We start from the raw sequence: 20,131 nt of genomic DNA, 5'->3' as shown, positions 1-20,131 counted from the left end.
TTAAATATCGGATTGAAAGTAGGTGGAGGGGAGTTAAGTCTCGTCCTCAAGGAGGCAGAAAGGTAGCCCTGGTGTAGAGCAAAGGGCTCTGGGGGAAGGAAGGCGTCTCTAGACTCTACCACTAGATCCCCTTCGCCTCCCCACCACCCCTTGGCTCCCACCCCCCGACTCGTGTGGAACTCTGAACCCCCACCCCAGCTTCAATGAAACCATCCATCAAATGAGGATGCCCTCACTTCCCCTACCTCACCATGAGGCTGGAAAGTGAAAGAGGGCCCTTGCCTTTCTTCTCCGATCCACTCCTACTCCTCCCTACAGGTTCAATCAACACTTAACCCACAGCACCTGAACCGCTTCCCTCCTCATCGGCATTCATACACGCTCCTTACCTGATACTGCAAAGAATAGAAGGCATTACCTTCTTTCCATTAACCAACGGCCCCGGGACGTAAAAATCATAAACCATACAAATGTGACGGGGTTTCTCCCCCTCTTTTTTTTTTTTTTTTTCCTTTCAAAAAATTCCGATTCCAGGGGCGCCTGGGTGGCTCAGTGGGTTAAAGCCTCCGCCTTCAGCTCAGGTTCATGATTCCAGAGTCCTGGGATCGAGCCCCGCATCGGGCTCTCTGCTCAGCGGGGGGCCTGCTTCCTCGCCTCTCAATCTCTCTCTGCCTGCCTCTCTGCCTCCTTGTGGTACTCTGTCTGTCAAAAATAAAATCTTTAAAAAAAAAAAAAATCGACTCTGGGGCACCGGGTGGCTCAGTGGGTGAAGCCTCTGCCTTCGGCTCAGGTCATGATCCCAGGGTTGCAGGATCGAGTCCCGCATCCGGTCTGCTTCTCTCTCTCTCTCTCTCTGCCTGCCGCTCTGCTTACTTGTGCCATTTCTCTGTCAAATAAATACATAAAATATTTTTTTAAAAAAATTCAATTCCAGGGGAGTATCCTTTCCGCCTGAGAAAACGTTCTTTGAACGAGCGGAGAGCGGGTGAACAGAGTCCCCGAGAGTCCCCACGCTGCGTTTCACTCTTGGGCTGGTACCTGGAGCTTTAAAACGCGTGTTACAAGGCTTGAGGCGCGTCGGCTCCGAGAACGAGCCGTTGGAGGCTTTCACCGCGGCGCGACCCACGCGCCTGGGCGGGCTCGAGCCCACCGGCTTCAGACGAGGAAAGCGAAGAGCAACGGTGGCGAGCCCAGGACACGCCTGTCTGTGCACGTACGGGAGGGCTACTTTGGCTTTTTTTTGAAGATGCTCCTTCAGGGGGGAAAAAAAAATGCTGACGGCGGCGACCTAGTGAGACCGGAGATCTGGGGTGACTTTCGGGGTGCCGCCCCTCCCCGCTTCTCTGTGCTCTCCCCACGACCGTAGAGTCCCGCACAGCCACAGCGGGCTTTTTCATTCTGCGGCCCCGCGGCGGTCTGCTGCCTCGTCCGGCAGGAGCCCGGTGAAGGCTCGCGGGCAGGACATGTTTTTACCCGGAGTCCAGGAAGCTCCTGAGTTTCCCCGCCTGCCCGCTCGGTCCCTGACTGACTCCAACCCCACACACTTTGGACCGTCCCGAACCTAACGCTCCCGGAACCCGGCACCCGGGGGCGTGGACGCAGCGGAGCACAATAGTTGTTGTACCCCACCCCGCGCCGCGAGGCCCGGCCGAGAGGCGGAAGTTGAAGGTGCTGACGCTACTGGGGGAATTTTGCCTCGATGGCACCTTCCTGTCCGCGGCTCCGCCTCCGCCGGAGGGGCTCGGCTCCGGAATTCAAGATGGAGTCGCTGAGTAGAGCTGGGCAGGAGATGAGCTTAGCGGCCCTGAAACAGCACGACCCCTACATCACCAGCATCGCAGACCTCACGGGCCAGGTCGCTCTGTACACCTTCTGCCCCAAGGCCAACCAGTGGGTGAGTGCGGCCAGGCCGAGGAGGCCGGCCTCCCGGCCGGCGCCTCTTAAAGTGGCAGCGCGGACTGTCCGGGGTTGGGGGCGATTCGGGAGGCCAGGGCGGCAGCGGGGAGGCCAGGGACTGGAGAAGAGACTGGCCGGTCCCTGAAGGGTGTCAGCGGCGCCGGGAATTGGGGAGAAGCGCGAGAGAAGTAGGCCCAGGACGTCTAGTGGGGGGAAAGCCGATAGAAGGAAGGATTGGAGGAGGATCAGTCCCTTGGGGTTGGGTCCGGAGACCTGGGCGATATGCCTTCTTTGCAGACGTGTTAGTGGACGAGAACGGTGGGAGTCCGAAAGGCACCCGAAAGATTGTGTTTGAAGCTGTGAGGGGTGTTAGATAAACTACAGATACATAATCTATAAAAGTAAACACCGTCCCTCTCCCCCCACCAGGCACGTAAATAAGAACCCCCTTCGTAGAGGTCATTTGGATTTAAAGCTGGAAATCCAATTAGTTGCAATTCTTGGAAGAGGGGTGGTGGGGATAAGTCCGGCTTTTATTGAACTACACTGTATTCCAGAGTTTTGGAAAAGATTTCAAGGTACTTAGGGATTATGTTAATTGGATTCCCTTGAACCCTTTGGAAAAGAGACCCTGTAAACGTGTTTTCGTTCCAGCTGTGCTGCTGGTAATGTCACCTCTGAATCCTCCCTCCGGACTAAGTACTTTTTGGGTTTTTTGTTTTGGGTTTTTTTTTTTTTGCGCGGGAGGGGGCCCGAAAAGTTACATAGGGTTTGTTCTCTGACTTGTTGGCCGCTGATGAAAAGTAACATAATTTCCAGTTTTCTAGTAATTAACCCTCCATAATTCATTCATTCAGCTCTAGGCTTTACTTTTGGCAAATAATCCGTGAATATTTGGTGGGTTGAGTTCATAAATGAGTAACACTCACATTTCAGTAAAAATATGAAATCCTTATACTAACAAAAACCTGAAAGATTATTGTAATACATTCTTTACAGTATAAAACAGATACATAGATTATATTTAGACTAATTCTGTGAAAATCATTTGATGTTTATAAACAATTCAGATGAGAGCTTTCAGAATCCTCTTGCTTCTTTCACTTCCTGGAAAAGAAGGAGGTTTGGAAAGCCACAAAGAACAAAATTACAGATTTTTTTTTTTTTTAAGTGTAGCTGTTTTAGACATTGCCTTAGTTTGAATTGTTCTGAATCGTTTTTCTTTATTTGGTCTGCATATAAATTTGTGAGATATGAATTGCAGACAAATGGTGAAGACTTAGGAGCAGGAACTTTGGACTAACAGACTTTTAATTCTAGTTTTCCACAGACTTTCAGTATCGTTGAATTTAAATTGTAGAGTCCTGCTTCAAATATGAAATACTAGTTATAATAATCTGAATTGAAAAGTAAGCTGCCATTTTTTGTTCATTTGGATAATGGCACATAGTGCATAACCTGTATCTTTTGTGTCTTTATTTTACAGTGAGTTGTAACTTTGCACAGTTCTGTGTTTGAGCAAGTTTTCTTTCACTGTGAGACCATTGATTGCCACTTTTTTTTATACTAAAATTTTACATTTGAAAGGCAAGAAAAGGCCTATGAATCCTTAGGAAGGAAAAGTTTTAAGATGATATTTAAGGTAGAGCAATACTCTCAATATGATAAATATTTTTTAAATGTTTATATCCCAACAAACCCGATTTTGAATGACTAGCCTTTAAAGTTTTCTAACAATTTGTTGATTGCATTAAAATACATAGGTTCAATCCAAGCTATGAACTACTGTGGTTATTTAGTTTTTAAAAACACTGTATGTGTTTAAAACCTAAGTCCATTTGTCACAGCAAACAAAAGATAATATGAGCTCTACTTTCAATCAAAATGTTTCATTTATGCTTAAAAATTATAATTATTTATGTCTTACAATGATTAGCTTAAGGCAGAGTATAGCTTCAGTTTTCATGATTCTTCAACGAAGTTCTAAGAATAAAAAACTGTGTTTGACAATATTTAACAAACCACAAAACTTGCCATTCATAAAAATATACCAATTGCCCAATGATGAAACAAACTGTCCTAGAAGATAACCCCCCCCCCCCAATCATCCTGGCCAAACTTTGATAAACTTTAAAAGTGAAGGAATTGCTGTACACAAAAGCTTGGCTTTAAAATTTAAAAATCTGGATAAGACATTTTAGCTTTATAAAGGGAAAGTGGGGTTCCTGGGTGGCTCAGTTAGGGGTCCAACTCTTGGTTTAGGCTCTGGTTATGATTTCAGGGTTGTGAGAGTCTGCTTGATATTCTCTCCCTCTCCCTCCCCGCTGCCCCTTCCCTATGAGTACGTATGCTTTCTCTCTGAAATAGTCTTTAGAAACTGGAGGGGAGGGGGGCTAATTCTAAGATTTTTCACCCTAAATTTTTAAGGAGAAAAATGCTGCAGATAACAGACATGTTGCTGGACCAAACATTGTATATACCTTAGTATGCAACCCAAGCATAGAAAGGATACAAAAGAAACTAACAACAGTAGTTTGTAGAGTGAGAGACTTACCTGACCTGTTCTAAAGGGACTAATTTTAAAATAAGCAATTTCATCTTAAACATGAAGTATTTCTCCATTAGGACCATTTGGGGTTGGATTATGGGGGAAAAACTAACCAAGTCATTTCTGTTATAGGAGAAGACTGATATAGAAGGGACCTTGTTTGTATATCGAAGGTAAGCTTTAAAAAAAAAAATGATACATATGTATTTTTAATCTAATGGTGAGCAGTGTTATATAAAGTGGTTCAGCCCCGTTTTTGGAACCTCCCTGCCTGACCTTCTTCATCCATTTCTAGCTGTGAGATCTGAACCAAGTTATATCCTTTCTTTGAGCCTTCCTGTGATTCAGAATAAACAGAACTAGAGGGCGCCTGGGTGGCTCAGTGGGTTAAGCCGCTGCCTTCGGCTCAGGTCATGATCTCAAGGTCCTGGGATCGAGTCCCGCATCGGGCTCTCTGCTCAGCGGGGAGCCTGCTTCCTCCTTTCTCTCTCTGCCTGCCTCTCTGCCTACTTGTAATCTCTCTCTGTCAAATAAATAAATAAAATATTTAAAAAATAAATAAATAAAATAAACAGAACTAAAACTTATTTAGGAACTAGCAAAACTGTGTCAAAATAGAAAATATTTTCTAATCATGAATAAGTCTAAAACAGATGCGTTTCTCCCTCCCCCTGTATTAAAAATGTATAAAGAGAGAAAAACTTAATACATAGACTAACTCTATAAAATAATGTAGTTGAAAGGTCAGCCTCTCTATTCTGTATTTATTAAATGAGTCATCTTCTTATGACTCTGGTTCTGTCCCCTTTCTGAACCCCTCCCCACAAAAAAATTCAGGATTAGGTACAGTGTCTTTAGTGATGTGTCATCTTCATTTGAGAGTCCTTTAGAAAATCTGGTTTATTCAGTTGCACGCTTTTTATTTTCAACTTTTCTGTGAGTTAATTATCTAAAATGTGATTGTTTTGCAAATTGCAGCTTTTGTTTTTGTTAGGCACCTTTTGTGTCCTAACTTGTAACTAACAGAAAAGGATAGTCATAGAGTTCCTTGGTCCTGGCTCTCCCTTAGGTTTTGCTCTGACTACAACAGGTTCCTTCCCATGGTTTCTAAGTTTAGAGATTCAACAGGAATTATTACTGATGTCCGGTCCTCCCCACTTCTTTTTTGTTTGTTTGTTTGTTTGTTTGTTTTTGTACTGTGAGTTACCATTTAAAGATTGCCTTCTATATTGATGGTAATTAACAAGAATTTGTCAGGCATTTCTCTAAATTTTGGCATGCAACTTTGAGATCTTTCTAAAAACATCTTTTTCCTCCTTTGTATTTAAGTGCTTTGATACTACATCGTAACTATAGGAGCTCATCATCATTCTTTGCCAGGGTGCCTTTACCCTTCACCTACTTCATTGTTCTGTATTACCACTATGGTAATCTCTAGAAACTCTAGAGATTGTTAGAATCTTGGTATCTATGATATTAGGAAAATATTTTCCCAGCCTCACTGTTAAACAGTATAGTACATCTCCACTGGTTCTAAAAAATAGGAAATTTAGTATAATAAATGATTTGGCTTAATTCATGGAGGCTTACATAGTATTGATCCTAATAAAAGGAAACCAAAGAACTCTTTGGGAAATATGAGAACATTTTATGTACCTTGGATAAAAGTGTACCACAGTGTCAGAATATCATTTTGCCAGAGACCTTAGTGTACAAAAAGCCTGGATTTGGAGTCTAAAAACCTAAAGCTCAGTTCTGGTCACATTATTTGTGTGACTTTGGACAAAGGCTTTAATCATTCTAAGTTTATTTCCTAATCTGTAGAGTAGGATTCTCAAATCTCTCTTGTGTACAGAAAAACGATTGAGAAACTATGAAGTATTACATGCATGTGAAGATCATGTACTAAGTCACTTTGGTATGAGAACCAAGAATCATGTACTGAATCACCCTGATATGAGAACAAAGGATGTTTGTTATCATAGGATTCAAGGCATTTTCTCTCTTAACTCAGGAGAACTGTAGAAAGACTTATTTGGTGTAAGAAAAAAAATCATGATTATAATGGTGGACAGTCATTATTAAAACCAGGTCTGTACTGTGTTTAAAATAAGTGATATTTTTGTTGAGCAACTGTTTATTAAACATCTGTTAGGTACCTGTCTTGGCTAATATCTGAAAAAAGAAGCCAAAAATCTCAGTTTGCATGGAATTTACATTCTAGTGGGGAAAGACAAATATGAAAAATAAGTAAATGGTATGGAAAAAAAGAGAAGAGAGTGGGAGGTATTGAACTTGAGAGAGGCTGGGAGCCTGAGAAGGGGTAGTTCTCCAGTAAGTGTCATTGAAAAAGTGACATTTGAGGAAGAGCCTGTTGGGGTTAAGGTAACTAGATTCTGGGCAAGTGGTCCACGCAGAGGGCTTTAGGTAGAAGCATTCCTGTAGGGAGAGTGATGAGCTTTGTGTGGCTTGAGCAGAAGCAAGGGGAGAGGCAGATGAGGTGAAGGTGAGGAGGGCACCTATCAGCCAAGGCTTTGGTGGCATTAGAAAGGGCATTGGCTTTACTCTGGGGAGCTAAGTCCTTAGAAGCTACTGAGAAGAGGAGGGGTATGATCTGACTTGAATTTTTTGTTTGCAATTTTAAGTGCCAACAATATTGTATAATGTGGTAATATCCTTATTCTTTGAAATGGAAATAAAGAAGTAGATAACATTTCTGCAAATGAAACAGTGACTACAGGTGTTTTTCTTCTGTCAAATCTAAGGTCAGCCTCACCTTACCATGGTTTTACCATTGTGAATCGACTGAATATGCACAATCTGGTTGAACCAGTGAATAAAGATTTGGAATTTCAGCTCCATGAACCATTTCTTCTGTATAGAAATGCAAGCTGTGAGTATATCAGTTTTATTACAGTTCATCTATTTACAATTTAAATGGAGTGACTTGAGTTTCTATCATCATGTTATTTTATAAAAAATACAGGAATGCCTGGGTGGTTCAGTCAGTTAAGTGTCTGCCTTCACCTCAGGTCATGATCCCAGGGTCCTGGGATGGAGCCCCGTATCAGGCTCCTTGCTCAGCAGAGAGCATGCTTCCCCCACTGCCTCTTGCTCCCCCTGCTTGTACACGCTCTCTATCTCTCTGAGAAAGAAAGAAAATCTTTAAGAATATATTTTTATCTGCACTCTTAGGTTATAAATGAGTCTTAGATCAAATCTTTTAAATTGGGCTTCTAAAATTGAAACGCTCTTATATACAGTAACTTTTTATATTGTTTTAGTTAAATACACTCTTCCATATAATAGCAGTACATCATATTCCTGTTGTTTGTTTTATGAAAATAAATTTCATCCTTTGTTTTGGTTGGACACTGAATTATTGGCTGCCCATGCCCCTGAGCAACAGAATTTAGTTTGAGAGATTCAGGATGGGGACTGATATATTTATCCACAGAGCAAGTACTGTCTTTACCCTGGTTGTGGTATTTTCAGTCTGTTTATTGAGTGTCTACTGGGTACAAGTTCTGGGCTGAGAGCTATTGTATCATTAATGTTAATGATACAATAACCCATGTGGGGCAGGCAAGCAAGTAAGGGAGCTGAGACTCGGAGGTGAGTGGCAGGTCCCCAGTTGGAGAGCGAGAATCATAACACTTTTCTCTCCTCCTTAGTTCCAGGGTCCTTCAGGCATTTTACAGACTCTTAAGAATGGTTGCATGCAGTCCACAAAGCTAGAGTGGCTCTTTCAAAAAGTTAAGATGTACCAGTGGGGGAAAAAAAAGATACTAAAAAGTATCCTCAATTACTGTATTTCAGTATGGATGTTGAAAGCATAAGTGTTTGAGGACAGAAGAGAGACTGTTTGGCACTGACTATGGGTGGATCAGACCTAGTTAGTAGTAGAGTGACCATAACTATTATCCAAGGAGATTGCTGGAGAAATGTTACTTCTCACATAAAAAGGAAAAGTTATTACAAAAAATTAAAAAAGGAAAAGTTACTGTTTGGATTTCACTTGACTAGAAGGTAACTGGTACTGGAGGAATGTCTTTGGTGTAATATATAAAAAGCTCTTGGAAATTAGGCCCTTTTAATTTCCTGAATGAGGAATGATAAGTTCTGTTTCAGAGCCAGAAGCCCCAAATTCTTCTCCACAGCTCACTTTTAAGTATTTAAGTGAAATAGTCTCTTGGTTTTTTTCAGTGAACTGTTGTCCAGATAATTCCTTTCTGAGATTTTAGTGTCTGGGGGCATATTAGAAATGCTTTTTAATACCTATAAGTTCAGAGGGATTTATTTAAACTAATACTACCTTCAGATGGCAGTTTTGTTTGTGCTGAAATTCTGTTGAAGGGGAAATTCTGCAGAGGAACATAGTTCCAATTTTTTTTTTAAGGAAAATTTATTTAATTCTGCTCTTTACTACCAGGAAATTAATCTAGCTATTGCTTCTAAGAAAAGTTTGATTATTAATGTAGTCAGGAAAATTATCAGAGACCCGTGGATTCACTTACTGTTGAGCTTAAACCTGATGTTTAAGCTAAATTAAGCTGATGTTAATCATAGTATTTCTTTAACAAGCAAAGGTTCCTTTGAAGTTGAAAATGCAACATAACCCAAATATAATTAAATCACAACTAACCAAAATTTAACTTATTGACCTCAATTATCTGGAAACATTTCTATAGGCCATGTATGGAAGAAATGAAAGGAAATTATAAGAAAACAAGCTGATATTAGGTTTCATTTTATAAGAATCTAGCAAATATCTTGAGTATAACCCAGGGTCAGCATAAAAGTGTCAATTTTCTGTAACTTTAACCCCACTATAGTCTCATAGATTAATTTGTTGTCATGATATGACCTGAAATCATCATTTATTATGTTAATCGGAATATTCTTGAGCAGAAAGGTACATTAATACATTTTATTTTAGGAAGATTTTCCTTAAGTTAAAACAGAGGTTTCCTTAATTGAACAGAAAACTCAGTTAACCAAGGTTGTCCAATTTCCTTGTTAATTGAGGCACTGAATCATCTTCCAAGGGGCCATACAGTTTTTGGCATTGCTAATTTGAAATTCAAGAGCACATCAGCTTGTTTTCAGACTAGAGAAGGGCCTGAAAAGGTCAAGTACAACACTGTGGGTGTATTAGAAACAATCTGCAAGAGGAGCTTAGGGAAGGTATTTAAAGGAACAGCTGTATCAGGGAGAAGTGACAAGGCAGCATAAAGTGATTCTGGAAGTGAAGGCCTCTCTTGAGTGTGTTTTGTCAACCTAGTCTTAACTGTGGAAAATAGTCTTGTCAGGTCTGCAAGCTATTGAGTTAAGGGATTTGTTCTTTAAACAAAAAGTTAATTAGTGTCTGAGTGTGTATACAGGTAATTATACCTGATTCTGTAGCTGCCCTTCTGTCGTTTTCTTGAGGGAAATACCACTAAGACATCTGACCCATTTTGCTCACTGTACCTTCAGATCCAGCTTCTTTTACTCAGATCAATTTTTAGAGTTAATAGAAAATTGAACTATTATTTTTTCTAGTTCTGATTGTTCTGTATTGATTTCATTTTTTAGTTTTTATTTATATACCACCTCCCCCAAAGGGAATGGTAAAATCTTACAGAGAAAATGCTTACACTAGCCAAGGGCTTAGGTTTAGTGATTCTTTTGAATATTTTGGAATCAGTGTGTTTTCATACCGATCGAGGGCCTTTTGGCAGCCAGAAGAACCTTATAGGGAGGGGCTCAGCGAGGGTTGGGAAGACTGCAGATTCTGTAGTTAATTAAGCAAAAGTGTAGTTCCTAACCCCTTATTTCTGACTTCTATTGAGGAAACAAGAGTCCTAGAAAAGTTAAGAAACTTGCTCAAGAATCACAAAGGTTGTAAGTGACATAGGCAGAATTCAGATAATCTTCGAACCCCATGTTCTCTCTACTTGGCTGCCGCAATAAAATTACTTACTTCGTCAGTCCACATTCTAGAGTGATGCTGACCTGTACTGCTGTGCCGTAATGGAAATGCTCTGTATCAGCCCCATCCCGAAGAGCAGCCACAGCTACATGCGACTGTTGAGCACTCAAAGTACGACTCGTGTAACCAAGAAATTTTCTTTTCTTTTTTAGTTTATTTAATCAGTTTGCATTTAAGTAGCTATATGTGGCTAGTAACTACTGTATCAGAACGTGGAAGTCTAAAGCATGAACTCCTGCTTACATACACCCTTTTGTTGTGCCATACCTGAATTGAACAAGCACTAGGGGAGCTTTGGATTCAATTTTTATGCCTCTTGTTTAGTCATTCGTTTTTAAAATTTATAAATGACTTCTAGATACGAAAGCTGCAGAAGATATCCCTGAGGGGGGCTTTGCCATGGTAACAGTCTTTTGGCATGCAGTTTAATTTTCAGAAAAGAATGCTATTCTAGGCTTTGCCATTTTGGGGCTGTAACCTTGGATAAATCACGTAAACCACTGATCTGACCTACTTATTTTAAAAGGGCATCATATATGTGAGGGTATTTTGTCAGGCACTTAAAAATATAAAATACTACAGTGTGTGTCTCCATCTTAGACCCAAGCCAAATGATCTTTGTAGTAAGACAGTTATAAGGATTTTAACATTGTCCAGGTACTCTTATGACCCAGGCCTGTAGTGTCTTTATTCCCGTCCTTTCTGACTAGCACCATGACAAGCTGGAGGCTCTGTTTATCATTATAGGTACCATTTTCAGAATTTTTAAGGGCCATTACTAGGCAGCATGAGGGATGATAAGTTGAAAATATATACATATTACAAATGAGAAATCTTACAGTGTACAGATTTTTTAAAACTCAATAGTGGGGTGCCTGGGTGGCTCAGTGGGATGGGCCTCTGCCTTCGGCTCAGCTCTTGATCTCAGGGTCCTGGGATTGAGCCCCCCGCCGCATCAGGCGCTCTGCTCAGCAGGGAGCATGCTCCCCCCCCCGCCCCCCGCCTCTCTGCCTGCTTGTGATCTCTGTCTGCCAAATAAATAAAATCTTAAAAAAAAAAAAAAAAAAAAACTCTCAAGAGTAGCAGTTCTAATCAGTGGGTCATGGTTTATTTAAACATAGTTATGTTTATTTTGATCAGTATACTGGAATACATAGCACCCTCCCAGCTAAACCTTTGTATTAATGTAATGATTTTTAGTTTGTGGACACTTCTCCCTAAAAAACATTGATGATAGTTTTAATTTTATCTCTGATTAGTTGGAGAGACATCTTTTTTTGCTCTTTAAACAACGCATTACTATCAGTCTGGTGATCTTCTATTTTCATTTGTAAAGAAAATCCATTTTACTTACTGCATTATAAAATCATTCTTGGGAGACTCTGAATTTCTAGGACTTCTGTGTCCATCAAAGAAAATATCCTTCAGCTCCTGTCTAGCAGTGTCATGCCAGGAAATCTTTCTCCTACAAACATTTAGAAATGCTGTATAAAGTACTAAATGCACAGCTTAGTCAAAAAGAGAATAGGGGACATTTCAGCGGGCCAACATGAGAGTGAAAACTGAAAGCTGAAGTGAGAAGCTTATAAACCAGCACTGGCTGCCAGCTATTAGGGGTTTCTAGGTATGGAGCTCTCCTTCATAAAAGGATCTCATGACAATTACATGGAGTCAGGAGACAGGGTCTTGAGCTCTCATGGGTGGAGAAGTGGAGCTGAGACCCCATACCTACGTACAGCCCAGCCCCCTGATTAGCTACATATTAATTAATTAGAAAGATACCAGCCCACCAAACAAGGATGAGCAAGCTTATCTATCTTAGTATGGACTATGGGTAACAGGGAAAATGTCTCCCCTGAATAAATATAAACATGAGCTTTCTCAAAGAGATTTGGCGTTCAGGTTATACCATTCACTCAGTATAACTTCTTACCCAGGCCAAAAAATTAACATAAAAATTGATCTTCAGCTGGTGAGTATTCTAGGACACCTGGCAAAAGCTAATGCCAAATCCTTCTGGGGGACACCCAGATTGCCTGGGGATCATTGACAAGCCTCATGGTCCAAAATTACTAAATACTCAAAATTACTAAATATACAGGAAATAATTCACAATCAGTAAAAGGCAGAATACAACAAAAGCAGGGTTAGCCAACCACTCCCCAAAATTTTAGTTAATGAAATGATCAGATACAGACTTTAATGGATGTAAATGTCAGATGTGGATAAGAAAAGTGACAGGTAGATTTGAAAAATAACCAAGTCAAATTTCTAGAAATTAAAATTTCAATTCTTGAAAATAAATTTTCTACCTGGACTCAGCAGTTAATTTGGTTTTGGTTTTGGTTTGTTTGTTTGTTTTTTGATTAAGTTAATTTTTATTAACATGTAATGTATTATTTGTTTCAGGGGTACAGGTCTATGATTCATCAGCCTTACACAATACACAGCACTCACCCCAACACATACCCTCCCCCATCTCCATCACTCAGCCACCCTATCCATCCCTTCCCCTCCCCTCCAGCAACCCTCAGTCTGTTTCCTGAGATGAGTCTCTTACAGTTTGTCTCTCTCTCTGGTTTCATCTTGTTTCATTTTTTCTTCTCTTCCCCTATGATCCTCTGCCTTGTTTCTCAAATTCCTCATATCAGTGAGATCATATGATAATTGTCTTTCTCTGATTGGCTTATTTCTCAGAAGTTAATTTGTAACAACAGAAAGGAGAATTGAGGAACTGGTAGAGACATCTGAGGGAATTACTCAGAATTCATCCAAGAAAGGAAAGAAATGGAAAATATGATCAGGAGGGTAGAATTAGAAAGTCTTAACACATAATAGAGAAGAATTTTCAGAATGATAAAATAGATTTAGGAGAGACCGTATTTGAAGAGATTTAGAACAAAAAATTTTCTAGAATATTCAAAAGCCATAAATCTCAGATTTGGGCAGTAGGATAAGACACCAAGCATAGTAAGGAGAAAGAAATGCACAAAGAGACAGAAGCAACCAAAGGGTACTTGAGATTGATTATTTATGAGGAGCACCAGTTAGACTGACAGCCTATTTAGTTGCAGCTCCTGAGTTTGGAAGACAAAGGAATAAGAGTACTGAGGGAATTAATTCAATTCAATAATTAGGAGAACAAAATAAACGCACTTTTCAAACAAAAACAGAACTTTCGCCTCTAGCGGCCCCTTGCTGTAGGTGCTTCTAAAGCAGTGCTATCCAGTACAGTAGCCACCAGCCACATGTGGCTGTTGAAAATGCTCTTAACGCAACTGAATTCTTAATCGTATTTAATTTGGTTCAGAAAGAAGAATATTGTGGGGTTCTCAGGTGGCTCAGTCAGTTAAGCAGCTGACTCTTGAGCTCACTTCTTTTTTTTTTTTTTTTAAAGACTTTATTTATTTATTTGTCAGAGACAGAGAAAGCACAAGCAAGGGCAGAGACAGGGAGAGGGAGAAGCAGTCTCCCTGCTGAGCAAGGAGTACAATGAGGGACTCAGTCCCAGGACTCTGGGATCACAACCTGAGCTGGAAGCAGATGCTTCGACTGAGCCACCCAGGCATCCCTCAGCTCAGGTCTTGAGCTCAGGGTTGTGAGTTCAAGCTCTGCCTTGGTCTCCATGCTGTGGAGCCCTCTTAAAAAAAAAGAAGAAAATGGAGCACAGAAGAAAGAAATAAAGTTTACAAACTAATGAGCAAATGATTTACTTTGTTTTAAATTAAAATAAGCATGGACTATATAAGACAGTGAAATGACTAGTCTGAGTAGAGGTGTTAAAAAAGGTGAAGGAAAAATACTAGATACCAACAGCATCAGGTAAAAGCTCATCAGACCTAAGGCATCCCACAACCAGGGTGAGAATAAATAAATTGATTAACCATAGATTTAAATCAAGCTGTGTGTGTTCAAATGATTCAGGGTAACCACTACAAAACATAGGAGTCTTTTAAACCAGTACAAACTGGGGGGTGGGGGGGCAGTGACTGAACACCATGGGAAATAGCCCAATATAAAATGGCAGAAATAAGTCAGTAACTAGAACAAAATGTCAAGTGAGCTAAAGTAGCCAATTAAAAGACATTCTGGGACTGGATGAAGATACAGAATTTGTGAATAATATTTTCAAAAAATGTAAAACTCAGAAACCTGGAAAAATTGAAAGTAAAGGGATATAATGCAGTATATCAAACTGTTAACCAAACAAGGCTGCTATAGCTATGTTAGTCATACATGATAAATTTTAGTTAAAAACTTCATGGTAAAAGTTGCCGCCTAATGATAAAAGGAATGAATTACCTGAAAGATAAAATGATTCCAAACTGGTACGTATGTAGTGTATGTCAGATATACATATCAAAAGTTAAAAATCCCTAATCATCATGGGAGATTTTAGCAGGCCACCTCAGTAATTGACAGATAAAGCAGTTAATTATTAGATACTTAAATAGTACAGTTAAACTTGATCTAATGAGCGTATGAAGAGCGCTGCTTCCAGCAATTCAAGAATTTGCATTTTTTTCAAATACATATTAGAATTTTATAAAAATTACCATATGTAGGCCTACCAGCCCAAGAAGTTAAGGAAAAAGAGAAATCTGGGTTAAGATGAAGGAAAATACACAGATGAGTAGCAATTAACTTCAGAACATAGAAATTGTAGGAGAACAACAGAACAAAATCAACCTGATTGATTGAACAACAATGAAAGTGGGGGAGCATAATGGGCAATATTAGGAATAATGTATATATTTTTTATGTGTTGCAACTGAATACAGGCAATACACATTTTTTAAAAACAAATCACTGTGAAGAACCTTTTCGCCTATACATTTAAAATTTAGATTATATATACTGTTTCCTAGAAGAAAACTTAGTGCAACAAAACTTATTCAGGAATAAATAGGTTTGAATACACTCACAAACAGTAAAATGTTGGGTCAGTAACTTAAAATCTTTCCCCTCACATCTAAAGAAAATTCTAAGAGCAATGTCCTATTCAGAAAATGGTATCAGGACAGTTATTCTCCATATAGACTGGCCTCTGAAAAGGCAGATACAGGATCTGTCATTTCTGATTTTATCACAGGACACGTATCTCCACCGTCCACTCTTGTGCAGTGAGGAGATCATGCTTCTCTTACCCACTGTTCGTTCTCCTAGCAAGCATTTGGCAGATATCTGCTATGAGCACCACACCTTACTAAGTATGTTTGTCCCAGAGGGTGCTTTCCCTTTGATTTCTACTTCTGTGGGCACCACTTTATGACTTAATTGTGAGATGTCCCAAGAATATTCAGTAAAGGGTTTTTCTATTTTTGTTTTAGGCTTAAAGCAAAGTTGATTGAGTGAAGAGGGAGGGGACCCGAGAGGGTTGCCTCTGTAAAGGCTTCCGAACAGGTTTTTTTTTTTTAATCCAAAATTTGGTACATGAATCAACAAAAAAGTAAAAGCAAGCAAAGCTGGTTTTTCTCTCTGTTACAGCTAGGCAGTGTACATTATAACTTGGTTAATTAAAGCTATGAAAGTAAAGGTTTGTGGTCCCATTAAGCTTTATAAAGTCAATTCTGGCATTTGATGATTTCCTTTTGCAAAAAGTATTTCAGTGTTGTCTTTTCCTTTGTTTAAAACAAGAAGGCTGATTATTTAACTCAGACATCATATTCAGTGATATTTATTGAATTTGTGATACTGAATTCAGTGGTATTTATTGAATTGATATTTATTTGTCATTTACCAAGTACTCTATCAAGCACTATACCATTTTGATAAAACTATTCTGTACTTTTAAAGAATTTTAGTTATCTTTTTAGTCCTGAGGTTCTGTTGTATTTTCTTAGAGAATTACAAGCAGAAGTCATTAAATTATGTTAGAACTTAAGGTAGGGGTGAGATTCTTAATGAAATATGTTACTGTATTCCAGTGCTATGAATATTTATTCCTAAAAGCTCTGTTAATTAATCATAAAATTAATAATTTAAAATGTATGATTAGAAAATTATCAGCTGTAAATTAGACCAGTACTGGTGAAAATCTGATCCACCAGAAGGACTGTGGGGATATTTACATGTTGGGTTTTTTGTTGTTGATGTTTGTTTGTTTGTTTGTTTATCATTTTTAGCAGCAACACTGATCCATTAATTAGAAGGAGTGTCCAGTCTAGGTTTTCTTTCCTCAAACCTACTCTCTCCTTAGACCAGTGTATGATTGTGGTTTTAGCCAAAAAAATAACAACACTATTTTACTTTATGTGCATGTTAGACTTGGCATTTTTTTTATAGAAAGAAACAAGGACAATTGTTTTGTTGCCTTAAGGCATAGATCTCCCACTGAATACCACTTGTAATATTTTCAAATGTTTTCTGTAATCCTGAAGTACTTCTGAAAAACTGAACAAAGTATATTGTCTTATAACCTGCTTATTAACAACAAATCACTGTAACAAGCAATTGAAAATAAAAATATTACTACTATTTAATATTTTTAAGAACTTACCTCCAAAAGCCTGTGAGAAGTACCCCTTTGTTTCCACTTCACTTACAACTTTTCCTTTATATCGGGCATCAGTCTCTTGATAGAGAACATTTTTAATTAAAATTAGATCACTAGAAAAGGCAGGGTGATTCATTTCCATAGTGTTGAAAATGCAGCTAGTAGATGGAAAGTTTTAGTAGAAGAAATATTGCAGTGTGTACTTTTTTTTTTTGTTTCTGCTTGCCCTTTCTCAGTTCAAGGGCAAGACTTAGAATAGTAGAGATGGCAGGTGGCTATTGGCATTTGCACACATCTTCAGACTTAGAGCACAGAGCGGGAAATGTCCTTGCAAAAGAAGTTTATAATTTGTCAAGTCAAAAAGTGTGACTTCTACCTCCAAACTAAAAGAGGAATTTATAAACAGTTTTAAAAGCACTGCAGTCCTTTTTTTTCTGTGATCTTTGAATCCAGCACAGTGCTGCTTGACCAGCCTGGAGAAAGGCAGTCTTCCACCAGCAGCAGCAGCTCTGCTGTGGTTAGTGTGACTCTGCTATCAGTGTAGGAGAAAGATCTGTGGCAACTGCATTAATCTGGCCTTCTGGACGAAGATAAGGAAGGAGCCTTGCTGTTGCCACGTTAGTAGACTGAAGAGGTAAAAACACCATGAAAACATAGAGTGACTTGGACTCCAGGGCTGACCTGTGGTGCTGTGAGGTCAGAAGTTTCAAATGTCTGTATGGCATTCTATCTATTGGAGGCCACTGTAGAGTGTTCTAGGAGAGCCTCTAATGGAACCTCTACCAGGTACCTTCTGGTTAGCTTTTTTCGGAAGTCCATGAACATTTCCAAATTTCCAAAGCAGATTCTTTTCTCTGGCCTTAACTAAGTGCTGCTTTTATTCTCCCTAAAGTAGTGTTGTCAGGTAAAAAGGAATTTTAACTTTTTGTGTATATGTGGTATTACCCTAATTACAAATGTTTTAAAAGTTAGCAATGCATGCACCATTTATCTTTTTTTTTTTTTTTTTTTTTTTTTTTTAGATTTTATTTATTTATTTTACAGACAGAGATCATAGGTAGGCAGAGAGAGAGGAAGGGAAGCAGGCTCCCCGCTGAGCAGAGAGCCCGACTCGGGGCTCGATCCCAGGACCCTGGGATCATGACCTGAGCCAAAGGCAGAGGCTTTAACACACTGAGCCATCCAGGTGCCCCCATTATCTCTTTTAAATAATGTTTCCTCTTCTGAGAACTCACAAAGGAAAGCAACAATTACATATAGCTAAGTGGCAGAAATATGTTCTTAATGTGTATAAATCTAGGTTTCATCTTGTGTTTACAAAGTGAAGTTCATTGTGGAGGTAAAAATTGAAACAGTAACCTCTAGTCCAAGAAGATTTGAAGCCCCTGTAGAGTGGGGTCCCCTGGAGGATCCAGGCAGTTCTAGCTGCTTACAGAGTCACTGCTTCAAGCTTGTGCAGTTGTTTTTTGTTTTTGATTTTGTTTTTAATTAAAAGGAAGGCATGCGATAAGCATTTGCTACCAACATTTAAAAATAAGGATATTTTGCACATACACCTGGATTTCTAGCTTTCCTTCTTGTGAAGGCCACACAGCACCTGCATCCCTGCAAGCACTGGGAGTCAGCAGGAGCTCTGGGCGGAGCATGCGCACCACAGCCTCTCTGATCCCACCACACCCTCATGATCCTCGTGGGCATTTGCCTTACCGCACAGGTTTGGATAATCTCTTAGTAAAGTGGCAGAAAAATATGTAGCAGAGAAGTTAGTTAGGGAAAGGGGAGAAAAGAATGTCCCCCTTTTCCTACACCACTATCTGATCTCTTTCCCAAAACCCTACGTGTAGATTTTGGGGAGCCCATAACACTCCATGGAGGCCAGGTGCCATGCTTCCCACCCTTTATTGTCCCTTGTGATACATAAAAATGATTATTTCTGTGTGGCACACTGGGATGAACAGACCACCAGGGGATGGACTGATCCAACATTTGGCATACCCATAATCAGTTGCAAGTACAAACACAGGAGAGGCTCTGCCTTAAGGAATGAGTATTGTGTGGCAGTCGTGGCAGTCAACCCTACAGTACACATAAAACCCTAGTGTGACTCACTTTTTATTGGGGGTTGCCCATTGTTTAAGAATAGAAAATTTTTGTAATTAAGAACGAATAGTTGTGATATTCTTGGGTTTACTTTCCTAATTTCCCTCCAAAAATTCAATGATCATTTCATGTGTCTGAATCCTGTACTAAAATCTCAGTATTAAAAGGGAGTGTGGAAGCAATATTGCCGGTAAACAGTTTCAGACTTGGCTTAATTTAGAGAGGGGCACCAAATTTTAAAATAATAAACCAGAGAACTTACAGAATAGCACTTTAGAATGTCCTGGCCTATGTCTTTTAATCAATGTTCAGTAAATAGACATTGCAGTGTAAATTTTAGAAAGTGTAGTCTTTCTCTACTATGTTAGTGTTCATTGGTGTTTTAAGATGTGTGTTTTGGCCAGAACAGGTCAGCTGCTGAGATAACTGAATCACGTTCACCAGCAATATGTACAGATTCATGGAGTTTCCTTGCATGCCTCTTTGCCTTCTACCACAGTCTCCTGTCAGAATCCTAGGTTGGGTAGTCTTTGGCTCCATACACTTTTCCTATATGCATGTGTTCTACCTTCCATCTCAGAGCCTTTCTCTTCTTTCTCTTCCGAACCTTTTAACGTTGATATAGAGCCTTCAGGCTTATTCTTGTCCTAAAGGAAGTGATCTGTCCAGGCAGGGGCATTTGCTTTTTCACTAGCCAAGAGAGGCTTATGTTTATATAATCTATTCCATTCTTTTTTTTTTTTTTAAGATATTATGTATTTATTTGACAGAGACACAGCGAGAGAGAGAGAGAGAGAGAACAAAAGCAAGGGGGAGTGAGAGAGGGAGAAGCAGGCTTCCAGCTGAGCAAGGAGCCCAATGTGGGGCTTGGTCCCAGGACTTGGGTATCATGACCAGAGCCGAAGGAAGATACTTAATGACTGAGCCACCCAGGAGCCCCATCTATTACATTCTTTTCTTTTCTTTTCTTTAATTTATTTGAGAGAGAGAGAGCATGAGAAGGGGGAGGGTCAGAGGGAAAAGCAGGCTCCCTGCCAAGCAGGGAGCCCGATACGGGACTCGATCCTGGGACTCCAGGATCATGACCTAAGCCTAAGGCAGTCACTTAACCAACTGA

At 39.7% G+C, this 20,131-nt stretch overlaps 1 protein-coding gene across 1 annotated transcript in view; it reads left to right on the top strand.

The window, feature by feature from the left end:
- Positions 1 to 1,281: 1,281 nt before the first annotated feature.
- The window catches only part of DCP1A (decapping mRNA 1A), a 60,030-nt gene continuing 41,180 nt past the window's right edge, over positions 1,282 to 20,131 (top strand). The window contains exons 1-3 of the mRNA XM_059161177.1: positions 1,282 to 1,894; positions 4,577 to 4,617; positions 7,210 to 7,337. Coding sequence (XP_059017160.1) covers positions 1,700 to 1,894; positions 4,577 to 4,617; positions 7,210 to 7,337 — 364 coding nt within the window. The 5' untranslated portion in view covers positions 1,282 to 1,699. The remainder of the gene's footprint in view (positions 1,895 to 4,576; positions 4,618 to 7,209; positions 7,338 to 20,131) is intronic.

This window comes from Mustela lutreola, chromosome 2 (assembly GCF_030435805.1).
Source record: "Mustela lutreola isolate mMusLut2 chromosome 2, mMusLut2.pri, whole genome shotgun sequence".
NCBI lineage: Eukaryota > Metazoa > Chordata > Mammalia > Carnivora > Mustelidae > Mustela > Mustela lutreola.
This window is presented reverse-complemented; position numbering and strand designations above follow the sequence as displayed.